The 24,419-nt window shown below is 32.3% G+C and overlaps 1 protein-coding gene across 1 annotated transcript in view; it reads right to left on the bottom strand.

The window, feature by feature from the left end:
- Positions 1-24,419, bottom strand: part of LOC135142859 (sortilin-related receptor-like) — a 64,034-nt gene that overhangs the window by 19,781 nt on the left and 19,834 nt on the right. The window contains exons 2-3 of the mRNA XM_064074639.1: positions 13,768-13,918; positions 13,586-13,717 (exon numbers count right to left, since the gene is read on the bottom strand). Coding sequence (XP_063930709.1) covers positions 13,586-13,717; positions 13,768-13,918 — 283 coding nt within the window. The remainder of the gene's footprint in view (positions 1-13,585; positions 13,718-13,767; positions 13,919-24,419) is intronic.

The raw sequence follows: 24,419 nt of genomic DNA on the forward strand, positions 1-24,419 counted from the left end.
CACTATGTAAACTAATAAAAATAAATTTTATTCAGCCTCACACTAACAGTGAAAATTGGGTCTGTTGCTGATCAGATTTAATTTTTCATTTAAAAAATAGTTTTGTTCTACTGTACACGTGGAAAGTACGACCATCAGCATTAGAATTATTAGCGGAAATATTAATGGACAACAATAAATTATATCAATATTTTAATTGTAAACTAAAATGCGATTGAGATTTTAATAGACTCTTGATTTTTACCAGGAAAGTGTTATTTGAATAAAAAATATTATATAAAAATAAATGGTTCAAATGTGAGCAGCGCCCGTCACTGGCCACCTCTGTTTCCTGTAATCTACCGACGTTTTTATTATTCTGAAACTACTGATTTAACAGTTGTGAAATTTTAAATATGTTTTAACGATATAATGTAGGAGTAATTGGCAAAACGATAACCATAATTGGTCCGGTCGTTCCCAAAAATTTGATGACGTTATTTCATGTTTGGACCACCTTCGAAAATTAGCTAAAAACATTTTTTTGTACAGCTCAAAAGTTACTTTCGGCTTTATTTCGTTAAAAATCCTACCAGAATCGCCAACTGAAACGTGGGGAATTTTAGGAAAAAAAAAGAACTTCAAACCGAATATTTCGAAAATTTTGGTTCGAGACCGCACGCTATGTTTTTCAATTCAGCACGTCAAATATCCCAATGTGGATTTTTTGGACATTTTTTCAAAAACCCGATTTTTCAATACCTTATGAAATTTTTGTTCGTTTTTCGACCACCTTGGAAAATTAGTTAATGACTTTTTTGTAGAATTCATTCTAGGCTTTATTTCTTTCAAAATCCCTACCATTTCTGCCGAATCACTAACTGAAATATGTCAACTTTTAAAATTATTACAAAATTTCGTCGTCAAACCGAATCTTTAAAAAAATCTTGTTCTGGAACAATAAAACCTTTATATTTTTGGAATTAGCGTGTTGAGGTTTACATCTCAGAACTTTTTGCGCATTTTGGCAACTTTTCCAAAAACTCAATTTTTCAATACACCCCTCTATGAAATTTTTTATCATTGTTCGAATACCTTCGAAAATTAGCCAAAGACATTTTTTTGTAGATTTCGAAGTGATTTTCGGCTCTATTTCTTCAACAATTTTTATGATTAAGAAAACGACTTTCAAAGCAACTACAAAATTTAATTTCGCGATTTTTTTTTGATATCCTCTGTAAAGTAAAAAAAATATGAATGCATTGATAAACCACATCAATGGATTCAAAATCTTTTCAACATTTTAGATTTTCTGTATCCGTTTGGGGGAGGGAGGAGATGGAGTTTCATTACGATTGCTTATTAAAATCTTAAAACGTTTGCGACATCCCGAACAATTCCGCTTTCAAAATTAAATTTTAAAATCTTGTTATACAATTTTTTTTTACAAACATCTGGGTATCAAGGGTAAGAACGGATTCATAAATCACGAGTACACAAGTATATTATTTTATAAAATGACTGATAATCTTAGAAACTACTGGATCGATTGTTTTATCTTTTCTGTATATTAGAACCATCATGTAGAAGGTAAAACGCCAACCAAAAAGATTGGCAACATTTTGCAATTTAACTTTGAAACTGCAAAACCGAATGCTCTGAAATCTTGCGTTTTAAGGTTACCGTAAACCTAAATTTATTCTGAGGTTGTGTCACTCCCTTGTGGGTGTATTTTTCAAATTTTCTTCTGTATTCTAATAAAACTCTTTCTCCCCACTTTTTAAATCTTTGCATAGAAAATAATATGCAGAAAATAAAAAAGATTTAAAAAGTGGAGAGACAAAATTAAAAATTTATTCATTTATCCCCTCCCAAAAAACGTCATCTCAAAATTTTGCCGAATAAATCCTCTCTGAAATATGCAGAAAATGATGACTCTATACTTGTGGTTTTTCAATGTAGATAGTTTTTAGAACTTATACAGGGTGGCTCACTTTATTTTAACTTACCAGAGCTATAATAAAAAGGTTAAAATTCCCAAAATCAAACCTAATAAGTTTTCGAAAAATCTGGATTTATTTACCTTCGATCAAGTTTTTGATATCACAGTTTTTTTTCGTTTGTTTAATTTCTTTAATTACTCAATTTTTCGGTTTAATAATTTTTCGTTTCTTCAATTTTTCGATTTGAAATTTTTCGTTTTCTTAAAATTTCAAATTCGTGATTTTTATTTTTTATTTTCCCGATTTTTAAATTTTTCAGTTTTGCAATTTTTGGATTTCTAGCTATTCAATTTTCCATCAGTCATTATTCGTCAAAATTGCAAAATGACGTCAACATTTTTGAGGCGGGGCATAAACGAATAAAGTTTAATTAACGATTTACCATGTTTCTAATTACTTTAATACATTTCCAAGATTCCAGATCATTCGGTTTTTGGGAATTTCAAAATTAAAGTGTAAAATATTGCTGTTCACTTTTGATTTTTTTTTAATCTGAATATTTAGAGTAAAATTGAATTGGGATTCATAAACATTATTTAAAATTGTAAGATGGTGTCATCAATTTGGAGTGGAGGTAAGGGATAAATTTTCTTTATGTATTTACCACTCTTCCAATAACCTTAAAACGTTTGCAATATTTCAAAGCACTTGGTTTTGCAATTTAAAAGTTAAATTACAAAAGGTTGTTATAAAATTTTGATTTTTTTTCCAAGAATTTGGATGTTTAGAATAAAAACGGATTCATGAACAACAAGTGCAGAATATGTTATTTTATCAAATTTAAATAATAATATTTTGTGATGATGTGATTAATTTTTTCGGACGGAATAAACGGATAAATTTTGATTAACGATTTACCATGGTTCCGATAGCCTTAAAACGCCTGAAAAATTTCAGAGCATTCGATTTTGCAGTTTCAATTAAATTGTAAAATGTTGTTACACAATTTTGACTTTTTCCCAAAAATCTGGATGTATGGGGTAAAAACTCAACACGGATTCATAAATCACAAGGGCATGGGTATTTTATTTTTATTTATTTTGACTATTACAATTTGACAACAATCAGTCCATTAGTTTCTAAGACAGACAGACAGAAACCGACAGTCTATTTTTTCGTACTTTAGGGGCCATGAAACGTCCAGAAAACATAAAAATAGCGAGTCGCCCGATGGACTCGATTACAATACTTCTTTAGCTTAAGATTTTTATTTTTTGTGATAACCTATATAGTTTATTATTTTGTAATATACACAAAATTTGGTTAGCGTTTTATCATCTACACGATACTAATAACATCCATCTAAAATCGGTCCACTAGTGTCGAGGATTATTTGGCTAATAATAATCGATACAGACGGCAACAGGCAAACAGACGGAGATGGGAGACCCATTTTTTCAAAGTCTCGCGGTCCTGAAACGGGAAGAAAACATGCAAGTAGCCATTCAAAGTAAATATAACGAGAAATTTGTATGTGATATACTAATAACACTAGTAACGATGCTTGGAGTTTGTATTTTTGGACAAAATGAATCTGTATCTACTTCAGATTACATCTTAATTAGTTTTGAGATTCAAAAAGATATTTTCTTAATAAGTTAAGTAATAAGAAAAAATATTAATATTGGTAAATCACATCGAAATTTTATAAAACAACATACTCCTGTATTTATGGGCTATGAATCTTCTCTAGGTATTAGTCTAGGCATCCAGATTTTCAAAAAAATCCTAATTACATAAGCTTTTATAAAAATAACCCAAAGAATATTTTTTAATTTTGTTTTTCTTACACTGTAACTGGCATTATATCTACATTTTTATCAAATTTTATAATTTTTCTAGGAAACTGGACTTGTTAGAACCACAACAAACAAATCTTTCCATTGAGAAATCGTTAAGAAGCCGACAAAGAAGCGTAAACAACGTTGTACTAAAAGAAAAATCCCCTCATAAGATAAGGCAGCATCCTCAAATCTACTGACAACATACTTTGTTAACTAAATAAATTATTTTGAGTTTAATGGCCAAACTTAAATTTGCCCCTTTTATCTTTTTCATTTTTTCAGAGCTTTCACCCCATTTATGTTAGCAAACTTGACGGAATAATCACAACATAAGGACAAAGAAAAATCCTTTAGAACATAAAAGTAAAAAGTAAAGTTAAGCAGATAAAATGCGACCGCTGCGGTGAAAATGGAAAAATGAATTATAAAACCTTTTTAGATTTGAGATAACAGGCTGTCTCCCAAAGGTGACAGCACCTTTGAAATCCATTCTTGATGTTAAAATAGACCATGTTTAATTTAAAAAAAAAAACAACAGGACCCTAAAGGACATTTAAAAATTCATAGAAATTCGGCCAATTATTTAGATTGTTTAATAATATAGCAAACAGACAAAACAATATAACTAAATATTCATCAAAATAACTCTAGGGAATTAAAAATAAATAACGACTGCATTTCTGTATGTCGCTTCTATTAATTGCTGAAAGGCCACTGAAAGTTATTGCACCTGTAAATATTCTAAGTGGATAGATAAATAATGCAAAACATCACTCAGATTTCGTATGCTAACGATTAAAAACCTATCGTACATACATATGTTATCTTCATCTAGGTAAAACATCTCGAGAATTCATAAATCGTGCACGCATTAAACCACTTCCCAAATTCTATCGCACATATTTTTCAAATACCTCAAATCCCAGAACTTCGCGCAATAATTGATCCATTGAATTTCAATTACATCGCCAAACTGTACACCGTACGGTACAGTATTCATGATCATGATGTAAATAAAATATGTGGTATAACTACAAATTTGTCCGACCATTGTGACAACGGTATCCTATAGTGGCACGCACAATATCCAAAACTGTTACGAGAATTCTAGTGTTGAAGATGAATGACAGCGGCTAAGGCTAATCAGAAGTGTAATAAGTCATGTCACGATACTTTGATTGGCTCTTGCTACCGCTCCTCCAGCTATTTATCATCAAATAACTGTGTAATTTGCGTTAGTTAAATAATTTGCAACAGCAGAAACGTGAATATTCATGTATTGAAAGCAACGAGGATGGTTATGATTGAGTTACGGGTTATTTTTCACTGGTGCGGCTAATAATAATAATGATGGCATGAAAAGATTATTTTCCAATTGAAGTTCTTCAAGGAAAGCACTAGAGTAGGTACGCTATGATTGGATACTATTAATAATAGTAATTCATGGGTTGAGGTTGTTGAAAGTTGTTCTGTTTTGAAAAATAGCAACAATCGGCCTTCGAACTATTTGTGCGATACATACATAGAACTGAAACTTTAATGGTACTAATTTGGTCTTATTGTATGGTCGCATCATTCAAGCTGTAAGTTATTTTCTCAGGATGGGACCAGAAATAGAACACCTTTTAAAAAATACTGAAATTAATTGGGACTGTCACATTGTTAGTTGAGTGAAAAATGGCACCAGTGTGAATAATTATGGTGTCACTCTACGCAACTGGAGAAAATAGCTTCAACGTCGACAATTCTATGTTTAAAATTTTTCAGGTTTCAGACGAGAATTCTGTAGACATAGTGTTGACATTTATCTCTATGACAAGTCCTATAATTCCATGTACCTACTTACACTTTCGACAAAAAAAAAAAATAGAATTACAACTTGAAGTGCTCTTATTTCGTGCATTTTGACCACGTTGCCTAGCCGATCAGATTTTTCTCTGAAACTTTCCCATTAGAACAATCGATTTAAACCTCATTACTTTTTTCAAAGCACGATATGCAAGAGATGCGTACAACAACCTTGCCGTCGGCAGTCACGGACTACTTGGAGATTCTTTGGTCACAGTTTCACTTACAAAACACGACGATAGCACACTTGGAATATTCGCGCAATTAAAACAGCTATTAGTGCAAAAAATCCGTGACAATTGTCACCATGAAAGGTATAATCAGAACTCCAATTCACTCACGTAGCTAACCGTAATTAGCACCGATGCGTCCCACCCAAGAAGCCAAATTTCTTGCTATTGCTTCTACAACGAATCTCCGTGACGCATTTTTTAGAATTCTTGTACTGAAACGAGGATATTTAATAATTGCTGTTCTGGTCGTAACGATGCACGCAATTTCTCAACTATTCTTTGCCCAACGTGCAAGTTAAAAGAAGATTACTATGGAGGTTAATTAAATTTGATGCTTGTTTGCATAATGAGGATAATGGGGCTTCGTTTTATTAAGATAACAAAAGAAACGGCTGTCTTAACAGTCTGACCTTAGATGAATTAAATTAGCGCTGAAAACAAGTGCATTTTTTCGTGTTTATTTAAAAAATAAATAAATTCACTGTGACGCTATTGTATGTATGATGAGGCGAAGAGGTGAGTGTTCTAAAGACAAGTCTAATGACCCACACATTTTCTGACTGAATTTAGAATATTTGAAGGGAATTTAGCCACAAAACCGTTCCAAAGTAAACAAATATGACTCATTTCAAACACTATTATTGTAGTCGCGTCCTTCCGGTCAATTGTAAATGTTGGCACTTATAGTACTAAAAATCATGAAGTGGGTACTTAGACACAATTGTAAGCACTGCATATAAATCAGGTAACTATATTGTGATTAAATTAATAGCGTCGCAGTAAGCTTGTTTCGTTTTGTGTGAAACAGTATTATTATTATTTAGAGATGTATTATACGTCTGTATATATTGCAAATGCTTACTACACTTATTAGTAATTAGGGATTAGGAATCCCACTTTTGCTCGAAAGTGATGTTTGTATTTCTGTTAAAATAAAGCTAAGAAAGTATTGTAATATGGTCTCTAGTCTGTCTGTCTATCTGTTCGCTATCCGAGTAAATTTTTGTTATACAGATAATCTCCGAAATTACCAATTGTTGTCAAACTTGATGCGTATTTATGAATAAGTATCATGTTGACGATAAAATGCTAACCAAACTTTGTCGAATCATCCCCACCACCAAGACGTTATCTCAAAATTGTTCACAATAAATAATAAAAAATAAAACATTCAGATTTTTGGAAAAAATATCAAAATTGTATAACAACATTGTGCCATTTACTTTAGAAACTGCAAAACCAAATGCTCTGAAATCTTGGAGACGTTTTAAAGTTATCGTAAGCATTGTAAATTTTTACCCATTATTTTTCATCTATCCCCCTAAAAAATTGATGACGTCATGTCAATATTTTGCCGAATAAATCCTATCTAAAATTTGCAAAATATGATGATGAGTCTATCCGTGTGATTTATCATTGGGCTCACCCCATTTTCCCGAAAATTTGGGAATACAATATTGTTATTGGTATTACACTGCACCTATTCAAACTGGTATACACATATCCTTGCATCACAAAATTTTGTAAAGGAAAAATTCATTTGAAACATACGCGTAGCACGCTTCTTTACATTTACTTTAACATTACATACGTTACTATAACTAAAGAATAGGGATTCTCATAAAAAAAAACGAAAGTCGCAAAATAAATTTTATCATTTTTCGAAAAAGCTAGATATGTTTTATTGTACTCCAGAGGGGAAGAAAGTTCTGTGGATATAATCTTCGACTAATTTTTTATAAAAAAAAAATACTACATCAACCGTCTTTAGTGTTGATTTTTTGACATATTTATAACAAAAAAAATCAAATCGTACAAAGTTAACCTACTTTTTGATTAAGTTAATATGCAAATTTCTTTAAAGGAGGAAAATTTTAAAAAAAGTTACACTAGAGACATAATATATATTCAAGTTTTGTCGTTACGATGGTGGAAATATTTTTTTTTCAATACATGTTTTTATTAAAAAAAAAATGATAGAATTACAATTATCATCTGCAAACAGATTTGTAGGACATTGAATTGTTTTGAAAGTACACTCCATTTCAAAAGTCGATTTGTGTTGAAGTTACTATTAGTCAGTGGCGGCTCGTCAGGGGAGGCAGGGGAGGCAGTGCCTCCCCTGGAAAAATTGACTATTAGTTTTTGTTTTAATATCTGTTAACTTCAAATATATTTTACAGATATAGCAAATAACTTTCATGGAACACTGTGATTTATTAAAACGCGTCTTGGTATAAAACATATTTTGAAGTACGCGCTTTCGACAGGAATAAGCGCTGATCACCGCCGTGTAGGCCAGCTTCAGACAGAGGCATGCCTCAGAAAGACGGATATCTTCAGTATGATTAGTCAGTGGCGCTAATATGTTTTTGAGTAAGACAATAGTCATCAGTGCTTTATCAAAGCGCCAGCGGAGGCACCAACGCCTACCGTCCTTAAGCCAATCAGATCGGATTTTTTAATCTCACGGTGAAACTGCACAATGCTGAACAGGGATGCTGAATGCATTTAGTGTGCATTTAGTTGTGCATTAATTAGACGCGAGGAAAGGTGTTCACTGCATGTGCATTGCCAAGGTTGTGTATTAAAACTTTTAAGTTAACTTGAACAGAGTAGGACAATGAAAATGTCAGTTTTGCAATTCTGATAGCAACATAAGAATCTATAATCTCCAGAATTTCTTATAAAGTTTAAATATTTAAGCACGGTTTTCTTACGACGAACAATTGTATGTCAAAGATTTAGAACCTCTCATCCAGATTTGAGGAGAACTTTATTAATTAATTGATTAATATATTTAAATTAGCCCTAGATCATATGAATTAATATTTAATGCTAAGAAAGCAAATTCTATAGTCTTTAAACCTTCTCGTTGGTTTGTGTGAAGCAATTAAATGTTTTTTATTCGAGAAGTGTACTCATATAGAATAGAGATGTGTTACTGACTCAAAGCTATTTGTATTGTTTTCATAAAAACGAATAAACAATCTGTCTTTTAACAAAAGTAATTGCCAACATGTTAATTAATACCTGCTGATTTTGAAACGAAATTGTTGCCTCACCTAACGAAAGGACCACGAGCCGCTACTGCTATTAGTGACTAGCGAGTCCGTCGGCCGTCTCTCTACTTTTACGTTTTCTCGACCTTTCATGACCCCTACAATCTCCTGTTTCCGCCTGTCTGTCTGTTCGTCTGTACGTCTGTTGGTTTGTCCGTCTGTCTGCCGTCCAAATGTACTGGGTCGATTGTTGTCAAATTTTGTATTTATATTAGGAATATCATGTACATGGTAAAACGCTCACCAAAATTTGTCTAATCATCCCCACCAATAATGTGATGATGCCACTTCAAAATCGTACATTTCATACTAAATGAATTTTAAATTGTATAAAATAACATAGTCCTACACATGTAATTTGTGACTCCGTCTTGAGTTTTTACCCGAAGCGTCCAGATTTTTGGAGAAAAAAAATTATAAAACAAGATTTTGCAACTTAATTTTGAATCTATAAAAACCGAATGCTTTGAAAACTTGCGAATATTTTAAAGTTTTGATAAGCATAATAAATTTTTAATCAAAATATATTTACTTAACCCCTTCAAAAAATTGATGACGTCAGCTCAAAATTTTGCCGAATAAATTCTACCCAAAATGTGCAAAATATGATGACTTTTTACTTATGATTTATCATTGCATTCAAATTTTTTAGATTTGCCCCTTATTTTCTCAGAGGATATGTCATTTTCCAAAATTAGTCTTATCTTAGAAAGTACTAGCCCCGCCCACCCCTCCCCTATTTTCTCAGAGGATTATGTTATTTGCCAAAATGAGTCTTATCTTAGCAAATACTAGAATTTTGGTAAATAACATACCTTTTAAGAACATAGAGAGCGGGTGAACGGGGCTAGTACTTGCTAAGATAAGATTTATTTTGGCAAATGAGATATCCTCTGTGAAACTAGGAGGTGGGTGGGCGGGGCTAGTACTTGCTAAGATAAGACTTATTTTGGCAAATAACATATCCTCTGAGAAAATAGGGAGCGGATGTGCGGAGCTAGTACTTGCTAAGGTAAGATTGATTTTGCCTCTATTTGTAAAAACTTTTTAAATTTAAAAGGTGTTAAATTGAAAATTTCCATAGTAACGAGTTAAATTCCTAAATCCGAATGGGTGTTTATTTTTTATGTTTCACAGGAGTGAAGAAAGTTCTATTCAAACAACTTTCGACCAATTTTTTTTTCTTAATATACGTCACAATGAGAAACTTAAAACATGTTCAAAATGGTCAATTTCTGCAGGGAAATTAGGATTTTGCAATTACGCTCCGCCCCCTGGCTCACGAAAAATAAAGGATATGTCATTTGTTAAATTGAAAATTTCCATAGTAAGGAGTTAAATTCCTAAATCTGATGGGGTGTTTATTTTTTATGTTTCACAGGAGTGAAGAAAGTTCTGTTGAAACAACTTTCGACCATTTTTTTTTTTCTTAATATAAGTAGCCTTCTTTTCACAACGAGAAACTTAAAACATATTCAAAATGGTCAATTTCTACAAGGAAATGAGGATTTTGCAATTACGCTCCGCCCCCCTGGCTTTCGAGAAATAAAAAAATCATCACAATTGAGAAAGGGCGGGTGGGCGGGGCTTATATTTTGCCTTTTTTCCTTAAAATACATACTCTTTTTTTTCACAGAGAGAAACTTACAGCATGTTTATAATGGTCAATTTCTGCACGAAAAGAGGATTTTGTAATTACGCTCCGCCCCCTGGCTCCCGAGATATAGAAACATCTTCAAAGTTAAGATAGGGTGGGTGGGCGGGGCTTAAATTTTGTCTTTTTTTCTTAATATACGTAGTTTTTTTTTTGCACAACAACTTCAACTTGGCCAAAGCAGGAATAAGATGATTAACCACCCAATTTTGAAAAAGTGCTCCGTCCATTGTTTTGAGCTAACCACTATCATTGTTTTTCGAATTTAATAAAAAGTTATAACCATCTAAAAATTCAAATTGACTTCCGGCGTGTAGAATTGTAAATCTTGATCCGTCATTTTTTTTAAACTTAAATTAACCTGTAAGATGTAACGGGCGTTCCGTTGACAATGTACTTGAATGCTTACCATACTCGCAGCTTACGTTGGCTCAGTTGTTTTTACCGTCTTTTACTTTAAAGGATAGAAGTTTAAACTTTAGAATGGTTGATTAAATTTTAAATTAAATCAAATTAAATAGTGTTTTTTGTTTTATTGATGGTGTAGAGCTTTATATGTAGATAATTTTCTTTAATATTTAAAAAAAATTCAAATAACAACATCCTAAGATGTGACAATAAGTCTATCTAAATTATAACTTATTATCGCGCAATTACTAGTTTCCAAGGCATCATCTGTAAATCTATGTATAATCACCTGAAAATATTACAGTTTATCAAATAATAAGAATTGTCTTTATAGAATTACATGGTGATGTGATGATCTAATTTACGACAAATGATAATATCAGGAGTATCAAACAATTTTGTTAATATTGTTACGAAATAAACCCATATGCCGCCCCGGTAGGACGCCTATGGGTTTTCTAGTATGTGCGTCGATGATAGGTGACTCATCGTCGGTGACGGTGGCCGAGCGGCGTTCGCTAAAGAAAAGCCTGGAAGCGGAAGTCGCGATGTCTATTCCTCTAGAAGGAGAGTATGGGTTTAAATAGAGACCACCTTCGGGAACGATTATTATTATTCAGTTGGTTCAGTCAAGACAGAGTCTAGTTAAGTTGCGCCGGAATTGTTTTGTACTTAATCGCTGTGTAAATTTGAGTTACTAAGAAATAAATTGTTGAGCTTTACCCACGTCGATTTTAAATACCCGTTCAACGTAACAGTATGTTATCAACTATCATAGGTACTATTATATTTTGAAATTAGGTGAAATACATATTTCTTAGACAAATGCGAATATTTTTTAATAAATTAATAGAAATTCAAATAAAAAAATTGGTTCAAAGTGAGAAAGTCACTTCGTTCGCCCCTTAAGAATAGTAACAACATATCCGGCTTTTTGGAAAACTATGAAATTTGACTGAAAATTTGACACCTATCCTATAACTTACGGAAACGGGAGACCTACTTTTCGTACTCTGGGGCTCATGAAAAGTCGAGAAAACATGAAAGACGCCATTCATCAAAGAGAACCTATTACAATACTTCTTCAGCTTACTTTCAGGGATTGAAAAATAAGTTATAATAGGCCATATATATATAACTTCAAGATAAAAGTTGGTCGAAGGTTAAAAAAAAGACATGTATGTTTCGTTACAGTAATTTAAAGAAGCGTGCTTCTGTCTAGGGTAAAAACTCAACACGGATTCATGTATCACAAGTACAGGAGTTTCTAATAAAAATCGATAGCGACATAAAAGTGGCAAAAATTGTATAAGGTTCGTTTTATTCTGATAACAACAAATACATTTATTGTTATTAATAAGTATTTTAATAACAACTGAATAAAACAAATCGATTTATCTGCAGACAGACCTACTATTTTGAAAACATTTTTATTATTCTGAGTATAAATAAAATTAAAAGGACGTAGATTTTGGTAATCATTCGATTTTATGAGATACAAATTGTAGTTAATTTTGACAAAAATGTTTAAAATCATTTTAATTAATTTGGAAAAAAAATCCTGGGAACGAATTTAATAACTAGAAGATCATTTATGACGACAAAACATTATTTTGAGGATACGAATAAATGTCCTATAAAAAATCGGCAACAAGGTGTACTTCCTGTCTGAACTTCAGAACCAGAATCACTAAAATTACAAATTATAAATCGTGACAACGGTTTTTGGAAAGTGAAGATGGAAACTATATGTTACAGATACAATTAAATACAAGACAATACAAAAAAAATTACATCTACTGAAAAGGCAACTGATGATTTCTTTTTATATTATACTACACATATGATAGAATTTATGTTTTAATAAATCAAAGTTTGAAAATATGTAACTTCTAGCTAATTAGCTTATCTCTAATTTTTTTATATAATATAATTTTTGAAAATATACATGTATACATCTTATTTCAGATTTATTAATCTTTGTCACATTCTTAAACTTTAAAAGCCTTGTATGTTAAAGGCTTTTTAGTTTTTATTTCAGTTCTATAGACCATGTAATGCACCTTAATATGTGGGTCATCATTCTTGTACAGTTTTTCAATGCAACAATTTTGTTGTTTAGTTTTTTTTTTAATGTATTTGCATATTCTACATATTTAACTAATTTTTTGCATGTATTGCATATTTTAATGTTAAGTGCATTTTTATACATATTAAACAGTAAGGTTTTTAAAATATATTTTCAGTTTTTTTCTGCATATAATTCCGGTTTTTACTAGGGGGATAGTCTTTAATCCTGCCCTCAACCCTCAACAACACGTATCTTCGTTACACCAACCCCCCTGAATCGCTAATTAAAATATATTTGTTCCTCCGTTGCAAAACCTTGATGACGTCATCTCAAACTTTACTACATTACAAAAAACCTTTGGCAAAGTGAAGAAAAAACCACAAACACTGTTCAAGTTTCAAGATCCGAGATAACCCACTCATTACTCAATACTGCAGTCACTAATTTACCCAATTATCTTTCTTTAATTGCCGCTCGGACAATTAACTTTTATCCGTCACGCACTCACGCCCCCCGATCCTCCAATTTTACAATTATACTCACGTCCCAGACAAGTGTGTTTCCTGAATTGCAAGAATCCATCGACGCACCGGCACGTCCCATCCAGACAACTGCTGTTGGCGACTTTCAACGAGCACTGTTCAGGAACAATACAGTCGTAGCCCAGCAGCGTCGCTGAAAAAGATCGTCTTTAGTCTCAATCAAGACTTTTGAGTCGTGCTCACATTGCACGCATGCTGTCTGGTTGACTCGGGCGTAGAAGGGCTGACATAAGCATCTTCCCCTGTGACAGATCGATCCCGCAATGTTCTCTTTGCATTCCCAGTCGCTGTTGCATTCGTCGCCGAGGACATGGGCAGAGCAGGAACCGTACACCTGGAAGTACGAATGTTTTATTGGTGATGGAACAGGTTGATGATGAATGGTAATGGTGTGTAATTTATGCGGAGGTAATGAAGTGAGGACAATTAATTAGAGAACAGAAGACGGCTCAGGAAGTCGTGAAGACCCACCCGAGTAAAGAAAATGTGGACGAATGCGGGAGCTGGTAATTGTATAATTAGCAGCTTACAACTAAAATAAAGTAGTTATCGAGAATACACCAAATAAGGTACAAGATTAATTTACGAGTTGTACATCAACAAGAACATAAGATGAACTGTACTTTTGACTTTAACTGTAATTAATTAATAAAAACTCTTCGCAACACGTGGTACATACAAATGAGGCAAAATTGCTTGCAAACGTCATAATTGAATTTACTAGTTTTCAATTTAATAGCTACATATTGAATACTTGGTATTCAAAATTTTTGTTTCAGAATAAAACTTGCAATCACGTTTAAATTAAAAATTGAAGTAAAACTAGCTTTACTGTTGAAATTATATTTTAGAAACGAATGTATTATAAATGGCACGTCAACAAGTTGTTCACACTGTTTGAATTTGCGCAACTTTATCTATTATTCAGTAAATTTAATCCAAAATAGGCAGACCTTTTGAAGGGTATTTAAATTTTCAAAGGCAACTAAATAACAGGCATGGTTAATATAGTTTTACTACCATGGGGTCAAAAAACGTCATTTTGAGTAATTATACTGCAGACACTTTCATTGAAGCTTGGTAAATGTCGTTTAATCAAAACTAATATTTAACTAAAAATTTGTGATTTGCTTTGGTGTTTTAATAGGATCCATTTAATAGTTAATTTTATGTTTTATACACGTTTAACGGGTTGTACAATACGAAAATGTCGGCCTATTTCCGTCTATCTATCATTCTGTCTTCTGTCAGTCAGGTGTCATCTGTCACTTGTTCTAAATGTATGTAAATTGTTTGGAAAAAAAGTCAACAAGAAGTTACAATTTAACTTAGAAACTACAAAACTATTGCTCTGAAACCTTGCACACGTTTTAAGCTTAAGATGAATTTGGTAAATCGATGACAAGAATTTGTCTTTTATCACAAACTGTGATTCCTTTTGTTGGTTTCATTTCAATACCATAAGGTGTTACCCAATAAGTAAAAGAGAATTTAAATACAATTTTTTGATTTGTACAATTTATGTATTGTTACGTTGGGTAGGTACTTAATATCGGCGTGGGTAAAACTCAATAATGTATTTCTTAGTGACTCGAATTTACACGACTTATTACAGAGCGATTATGTACAAAATAATTCCGGCGCAACTTGACTGAATTCATCCACTGGATTCGACTCGCTGACTGAATAATCGTTCCCGAAAATGGTCTCTATTTAATCCCACACTTCCTTCTTGAATCTTCGGTGAGAAAACAGATAAATTGTTATTTTCGTTCTATAAATTATTCGATCTACACTTTATATTTCAAAGGTTTTTTCTTCATTTGTAGTGACAATGACAGTGATGTTTTATTCGCCATATTACATATAGCACATAGGTTAATAGCACATCAGATAAAAATACAAAAAATAGAATGTGTAAGAAGGAAAATATAAAATATAAATGTAAATAGTCTAAACCAAGCAAAATTTTGGACAGTTTGTTATTAATTTTTTAATTCTCTAAATTTAAACTGTTAATTTTTTCTTCTAAACAATAAATTTCGTCTTCGTTCTGCTGCAATAAATAATTTTGGTAGTACTTTTCTAAACACTCGATTTGCGTTAATAATTGTAAATTGTTTATCAATGATACGGAATTTTGGACCTTGATATTTTTCTCATTAATTGTGTCTTCTCGATTGATAATTTTAAATGGAGCTTTATATTTGAAATCTTGAGCTTTAAAATATTTAGGTACAGCGTCCTCTTTTAATTTTAAGTCCTGGATGAAATCTTCTTGATCAAAATGTACCTTAAGGGTGGCGTCTGGTTCGGTTTCGCCCAATACTAAATACATTGAAAACATCGTCGTAGTTTCCGGAATTGCATTTTTAAAATACTGAAATCTCCAACCAAGTCAGAATCTAAGTAAACCTGCATTCTGCTACCGCATCACAGCTCGTTTAATGCCGATTTCTCGTTTCAATAGATTTTGACTTTTCGCCAGTTATTTACCTCAGTCGTGGATTTTTTAATGTTATAAATGGTATCAAAAGAAAGCTGACACTTTTCCCCAGGGGACCTCCTATCTCAAAATGCAAAAAACTTCAGCACTTCGTCAAAAAATGCATCAATGTGCCGGTTAAAATGTGATGTAAAAGTTGTTCAACTTTATAATTTTTTTTTGTAAAAACTGCATACTAGATATGAATATAAATATGGAGGTCCCCTGGACTGAAATTTGTTAATTCGAAATATAATTTTTTTAAAGCGATATATCTCATATTTTTAAAATGCAACTCCGGAAACCGCGACGATGTTTTCAATGTATTTAGTATAGGGCTAAACCGAACCAGACGCCAGCCTTAAAATATAATTTTGAAAAATACATAAGAAAGGACTTTACAAAATAAGTACAAATTGTGACAGTGGAGCCGATTTTTCACGCCTCAAACTCTTTTTCCAAAAAAAGGGTAATGGTCTTCAATCCGCTCCCCACCTCGAGACGAATAAAAAGATTAATCACAATTAAGATGGGACGGGTTAGTGGGGTTAATCCTTTGATTTCCTTAGTATGTACTTGTACATATACATAGTCTTCTTTCAACAATAAAATACTTAAAGTATCAAATGGTATTTAGTGTTGTTGAAAATAGGCATATCTTAAGAAACAGAAGACAACCCCACCCACCCGCCCCTATCTCATTTGTAATGAATTTTTTATTTGCTCATATTTTTCTACAAAATTTTACTATTTTAAACATGTTTTAAGTTTCCTCTTCTTCTTCTTTTCAATTAGAGTAGATTTTTTTTATATAAAATTTATCGCTGAAATAAACGCGGATTTGTGTGCGGGGTTTATATGTTCTTCTGCAGAGTGGAAGTGGTAAGTAACTGAGAAACTAGGTTGTAAAAAAAGCGCCAGTCGTAACTTGCTTGTTGTACTATTTGTTGTAAGATTTATTTCTTATTTCAGAAGAAAAAAAAATGAGAGAAATGGGTGGATTGGCGGGCCTAAGTTTAACTTTTTCCTAGAGAGTCTTTTATAGGTCTCATTTTTTGACACAATATTAACTTTAATTACTGAATTCTGCGCCAAATTTTTGTAGTAACCAAATTTCACACTATCCACTATGGGTATCTCATTATCGTAATAGTGCCTTCTCTAGTAACATGATTTGAATAAAAAAAACTGATTTTTTTTTAGAAATTGGGTTAAATAAAAAAAGTTAAAGACTAAAGTTAGGTTTTACAACCACAATTTACTTTGTAAATTCCGATGCGACGTTGCCACATTATTCTAATTTTTTGATTTTTTTTTTGCAATGGAGGGGTTTACAAAAAAATCACAATAGGGTTATTTTTTAAGTCTGTCTTACAATATGTTGTGGAAGAATAAATAACGGTCCGCATTTTGTTGTGCTATCAACTAAAGTACTCCAAAAGCTATAAGGTTATATGCCCATCCAAAAATTATCCCATTGTGTCGAAGTTAAGTTGTTTCCAATAGAAAAGGTTTTGAGGTGTCCACTGCAGCTCGACCGACTGCTGTCAGTTCGTTCAGGGGTGGCTTTCACTAAATATCTAACTACCTACTACTACTACCTGCAGCCACAAAGGGTTCCGAAATAACCAGTCGCTTTGAAAGCCGGCCCTGTTAAATGTGAGCAAGAAATGTTTAGAAGACGATTTATTGCCAACCGGTAAGCTTAGTGCGAACCACACAAAGGGGGTATTTATTTGCGGTCAACTACTTTTATGATGGTCATATAACCTTATGCCTTTTGGGCTACTATACATCAAATTGTAATGTATGTTTGTTTTTTTTTTTTGATAAAAAATCTAAAACTTTACAATTTTCAGATATCCATGTAACAGTTCTTTCATATGGAACACCCTGTATTACTGTATCCTACTCTATTTTTTGGCCCCATTTTTCTACTATGTCGATGTCTCTTAAAATTTTACTTTTCTAGAAAGTAATCAACCAAAAGAAAGAGAACAAAAAATAGAATAAGATGCAGTAATAAAATGAAGGGTGATCTATTTTTAGAAAAACTGAAATAACGATATTTGAAAATGGTAATCCAGTGTTGCCAGATTTAAATGGTAAAATTCCGCTACATGTCGTCCAAAAATTCCGCTACAGGCTGTTTTTACAGCTGAAAATTGTCATTTATAAGATCAAGTTGCCCTCGATAGTAACTTTGATGTTCAACTTTTGCCGTATTTAATGGGGCTGTAGAAGAAAAGTGGTGGATTTAAGTTGATTACTACAAAAATTTACCATTTTAGACATGTTTTAAGTTTCTTGTTGTCGAAATAAATCTACACGTATTAAGAAAAAAAGGCATAATTTACCGTTTTAAATGTATTGAAAGTTTGTCAGAATTAAAAAAAATCATCACAAATGAAATGTATGTTTTGCCTTTTTTTTAATGTACATAGTGTTCTTTTAACAACACGATACTCAAAAACATGTTTTCAATTTCTTGTAAAGACATAAGTACTTTGCTCCGCCTCCTTGGTTCACGGCGAATAAAAAAAATAATCACAATTGAGATAAGGCGGGTAGGTGGGCTTACCTACATTTTTCCTTTTTGTTTTAATATTGTATAAACTTCTTTTCACAACATGAAATTTAAAACATGTGTAGGCTCCGTCTCATAATTGCAAAATCCATATTTCCTTACAAACATGTACTATTTTAACCATGTTTTATGTTTCTTGTTGTGAAAAGATGGCTATGATATTAAGAGAAAAAAGGCAAAATATAAGCCCCGCCCACCCACCCTATCTCAATTCTGACGATTTTTTTATTCGTCGTAAGCCGAGGGGTGGAGCTTAATTACAAAATCCTTATTTTTCTACGACAAATTACTATGTGAAATGTTCTTAAGTAATCGTGTTATACAAAGAAAACTAAATAATTTATTTAAAAAAAAAAAAACAAAAAAGAAGCCCTACTCATACGTCTCCATCTCAATCGTGATGAATTTTTCATTCGTTGTAAGACCGAGGGGTGGAGCGTAATTGCAAAATCGATATTTAAGTTTCTTGTTGTGAAAAGATGATTACATATATTAAGTAAAAAGGGAAAAATTGCACAGAAAAATTACTCGAATTTTCCAATTTTCAAGTCTCAGAAAAATTTCGTTACTAGTAGCGGAATTTCGCTACGTCTGGCAACACTGGTAATAACTGAAACATTTTTTATAAGAATCCTGTATACGAAAATTTAATCTTAATTATATCACAATAAAGCGCATACCTTTCTTTATCTCTCCCCAAAAATTTGTAACACAGATTTTAAAAATAATAACCCTTTGTGTACCCTTCCATTGCCAAAAAATTTCAAGAAAATTGGAATAACGTGGCAACGTCGCATCATAATTTAAAAAATAAACTGTATTTGAAAAACTTAACAGGAGGTCAATTAAAATAGGCGAAAATATATAAGGTGTTTCATTAAAAAAAATTAGTTGTAAGACTGTAGTTTTTAAAAAACTGTACGACTTCGGTTTTTGACTTTTTTTCTGTTTCTAATAATTAATGAGATATCGAGGAACGCACGCTTACTGACTCATCCTGTATATACCACGGTTTCATTTTACTAAACAGTACAGCATAATACTGAAACGAAAAACATAATGGTGTAGCGAAGTCGAATTTCAATGTCAATTTTAATGACTAAATTGCTTAATAAAATGCGATTCTAATGGGCGCTTTGGAAAAAAATAATTAGGTAAATCAATTAGTTTAATTATTAGATCTAATGATGATTTTCACGTTTTCGATGCATTAAGATATAATGTGGAGCTAATTCTTACTTCAATGGAAACTTGGCAAAAGATTTTCCGCTTTCCTTAGTCATAAACATAAAACCTAAATATTTACTTTCCAATGGATGCAGTAGTAAAATGTTAGGAGAAATGTAATAAAAAATTTCTGCAGAGAAACAAATACTTGTCTCGATGAACTAATTAAAGAACATTTGCCAGTTAACTTTCTTTCTTTTCTTTGTTTTTACTTCCCGAGTGTAAGCTAAGGAAGTATTGTAATAGGGTCCATCCGACGAATGGCTACTTTGATGTTTTGTCGACGTTTCATGATACCTAGAGTCCTGTCTGTCGCCTGTCTGTGTCAATTTTTATTAGACAGATAATCTACGAAACTATTAGATCGATTGTTGTCAAATTTTATATCTAAGATATGAATATCGTGTAGATAGTAAAACTCTAACCACAATTTTTCAAGTCGTCTCCAAAATTTACAGCAGTAAATCTTATTTAAATTTTATAAAATAAGAGACTTCTTATGTGCGATTTATGAATACATGGCTAGTTTTTACCCTGGGCATCTATATTTTTGAGAAAAAAATTAAAATTGTATTACAACACTGTACAACTTTATAACTTTTCGTCAGTCATTATTTCGTAAAGAGGTTTTTATTTAATGTACCTTTTGGTCGACAACCAGCTCAACTAAATAATAAAAGTTCTAAAACATTGTTCATCGATCTCAAGGGCTTATTTCACATACAATTTAGATTTAGCTGCTTGGAGCATTTTGTAGGAATATTAATAGTATGTATGCCGTTAAGCCGAAAAATCAAATAACAGAATTCAGGTATAATTTAAAAGTTTTAAATTAATGGCTAGTCGGAATCTCTACAAGCAAAGCCATCCACGTGTTAATTAACAAATTAGTTCGAAAAAAATAATATCTCAAGTTAATTTAAAAATGAAACGTAAATAAAACCATAATTAATAGTTCATCGAAAAAAAGTAATAGAATTCCTTTTGTGATATAACTTTCGTATTTTATCGGTCGAACAGTTCTCAGTTTTGACATTATTATTGCATCTGCTCCAAAACAACCGTAAGCATTTTTCTCAATCGAACTTCATTATCATCTATTAATTCCGAATTTGGTTGATTTTGGTCCAGTTACTCATGAATAAATAACTTATTGCTACTACAGCTCGATAATCACCTTTTTATGCGCCATTTATTGCACCAGGAAGTCTTTTTATAGCTCATCATCTAAGTCCTCCGACTTCCTTCTCCTCTGATAAATTAATTACACCCCACCTGGAGCAGAAAATTTTAAAAAGACCTCAAGTGTGACAACGCTTTGATCATTTAACTTTGCACAAAATCACCATCGACAAACCCACTTGTGGGAGTGCTGCAGAGGTAGGCAAAGACTCGACGTTTCGACATTTTTCATGTCCACCTTCCAAGAAACGGCATCTTTTGAAGTGGTGCTAATATTTATCACCTTCTTTGCTTCTGTTGTCCAGGGTCAGACGTCACTGACCGGTTTCCAACAATAAGCTAAGTGCGCAGTGTTTTATTGTCGTCTCTTCAATTAATTCCGATGTTTAATTGAACTACGAGGAATGCACAGGTTGCAAGTTGTCAGCGTTGTGCAAATTGTTAAAAGATTAAACTGTTTAAGTGTATAACTGGGGTTAAATAATTTAAGTGGTTCATTGTAACTAGATCGAGGGGCTAAAGTAGGTCCTTTGGTCTCCCACTGTGAAGTTTAACAACAGTCGCACCAGGATACTTTAGTCTCGGAGTGTATACACTATTTTCTCCAATTTTAGGTTTTATTAATTAATTTTTCGTAATTTTTAGTGATGTAGGTGAAAAATTGCCTGTCAAGTTATTCATAGATATTTAAAGTTCGCTACATCTTTATCAGGATGCTTCTATAAAACGTTATCTATTATCTGCAACCAGATTACCTTTGAAAAGTTGCCTGTTATCTCCATTCGGACAGTTCCAAATGATCTGTTGCATACCACAGCCAGTTTTAATAAGAGACGCTCCGGGAGGACTTTTCCTCTCTGTCCTCTAATTTATTTAGCAAACAAGTCGAAACCGTTAAACACTACCTACAACCATCATGAACCCGATGCTGGTGTAGAGATAGTCAGAGTTCACTTCTTTGACCAATACTGCGATATTTCATTTCGTGATCTGATTTTTGCCGCCAGCGAACGTCGTGTCTCGTGTCCGGATGATTTCGATGACAATTTACACTTGTTCGATCAGACAAGAGAGCTCGCTGGCAAGAAGTTGTAAACTCGTGAGGAATGTAAGAAATAATCGGCGGCACACTGCGTTAAGACAACGTCGTAATTCAACTGAAAACGATGCGAGGAATTTTTTGCCAACGTTTTGATGAAAAAATAAATTTGAAGAGGAATTTTTGCGTAATTAGAAATAAATTAGGGACTAATAGTGTGCTGAGCTTTAAGATTAAAAGGTTTTTTCTAGCATGCGTTATTAATTTGGAAGTTGATGGGGAAACGGGAAACAAATTCGCGATTAATTGAAAAATTCCAACTTTGTTGGGTTTGGATGAGAGTGCTTGGGCGTTCGTCTGGGCTTGGATGTGGCAGTTTTGCCGATTTATTTTGGTAGATGAAGAGCGGAGGAATGCGAAATTACAATTTCGAGTATGAGGTGAGGTTATGTGATTTGATGACTAATTATTTGCATATTTATATAACTTTTAACTGTAAAATTGTTATATTATAACTTCCATACGGATTAATAAAATTAGATACATGTCAACATTGCTGATAGCTTATTCACTATTACTATTACTGTAAAATAGAAAAAATTCAGACATGGTTTTGGGGAATTTAAAAATAATGATGTTAAATAGTACTGTTGTATATAGTAGAGTCAGAAGTACTTTGTTCTGGGTGGAAACTGGATTTTAAGTAAAAAGTTCAAATACAAAATGGTAATTTAGAAAATTTCTGCTGCTACTTAAGTAAAAAGAAATTTGGACAGAATTTTGGGACTATGAAACTTTGAATCTAAGTGTACCTATATCTATAACTATAATTTATTGAAGCTGTTCAATGTAAATTTTTAAAATTTTTGTGTTATTGTGTAGATAAAGTTTGTCCTAAAAGGGTCTGTGATCATAGTGTGTAGGTTTGAATTTCTACCTCTGAAATTTGTTTTTAATTTATTTAGCAACAAAATAGATTGTCCGAGTCTTCTGGACAAATTTAACTTGGTCGTACCTCGTATTAATTCACACCAATCTCAAACTTTTTATCGTCCACCATATAAGACAAATGTAGTACGTAAATCTCCAGTAGTTGTTATGTCTAACAAGTTTAATGAAATATCTATTCATTGCGATATACATTACGATTCGCTATCGGTTGTAATCAAATCCTTTCTTTGTATTAGTAAGTAGTATGATTTATAGTTTGTAGTTTTGTGGGAGCTTTTATTATCATTTCAATGCCTTATGTTATACTTAAGTTCACTGACTTTGGAATTGCATGTTATTTATTTCCTATCAGCGGTTGATTTGAGCTTAAGTTTTAGTTTCCCTTGTTATTGGGTGTAAACCTGTTGGGAATAAAGCCTTATTATTATTATTATTATAATCTGGTAGAAACAAGTTGAAAAAATATTCAAATTCAATTAGATTTGATAATCGTCTACTATCTTGAATGATGACCAGAATAATTTCTTCCCCTAAATTCACAAGTGAACATTTTTAGGTTTATTGCGATCCTTTGCTCTCAAAGAATGTGTGTCTACTCTGCAGTCAGTTGTCGTCATCCTTAAAACTTTGTTGATTGTCTTAGAGAAGTTTTTTTTAAATAAAAATTTGCATTGTCCGATAAGTACAAATTTTCCACAACGTGTCCCATTTTTATTTCCGGTAACTGATAGTAAATCTGCAGGGCAAATTATCGGTCAGCAGTTATAATTTCTAACTTCGCAAAATGATTTGAAAGTACAATGTCAATTAATCCATAGTCACGTACTTAATTCTCTTTCAATTGCACAGCTTGATTTCATTAGCGACCGTTCTACATCTAGAAATCTTTGTAATTTTGCTCAATTTAGTGCCCTGAGTAACAGTAAATGAGTGGTCGGTGTTTAGATACATTTCTGTAAGGCTTTTGATCCAGTGATCTATAAAGTTGGTAAATTTCAAAATTTTGGCATTATAAATGATTACATATACAGGGCGATTCATTAAGCGCTCGTTTCTCGATATCTCATAAATTATTACAAAGGAAAAAAAAGACAAAACGTGTGTTGTGGTGTTGATAAAAGATAATTATTACAATTTTCAAACATCGACATTTCAATTTTTCCAAACATAACACACTGTATTTTATTACTACATTTTATTCTATTTTTGTTATCTTTATTTCTTGTCAAGTATGTACATATTTTCTATATTTAAAGTTGCGCTTTTTTACTTTTTTAAGAAACACATCGACATACTAAACAAAAATGAGAATACAAAATAGAGTAAGTTACCGTAATAAAACAGGGGTTCTATTTGAACAAACT

The sequence above is a fragment of the Zophobas morio genome, unplaced genomic scaffold (genome assembly GCF_036711695.1).
Source record: "Zophobas morio isolate AGI-343-1 ecotype UQ-CSIRO unplaced genomic scaffold, CSIRO_AGI_Zmor_V1 ptg000004l, whole genome shotgun sequence".
Taxonomy (NCBI): Eukaryota; Metazoa; Arthropoda; class Insecta; order Coleoptera; family Tenebrionidae; genus Zophobas; species Zophobas morio.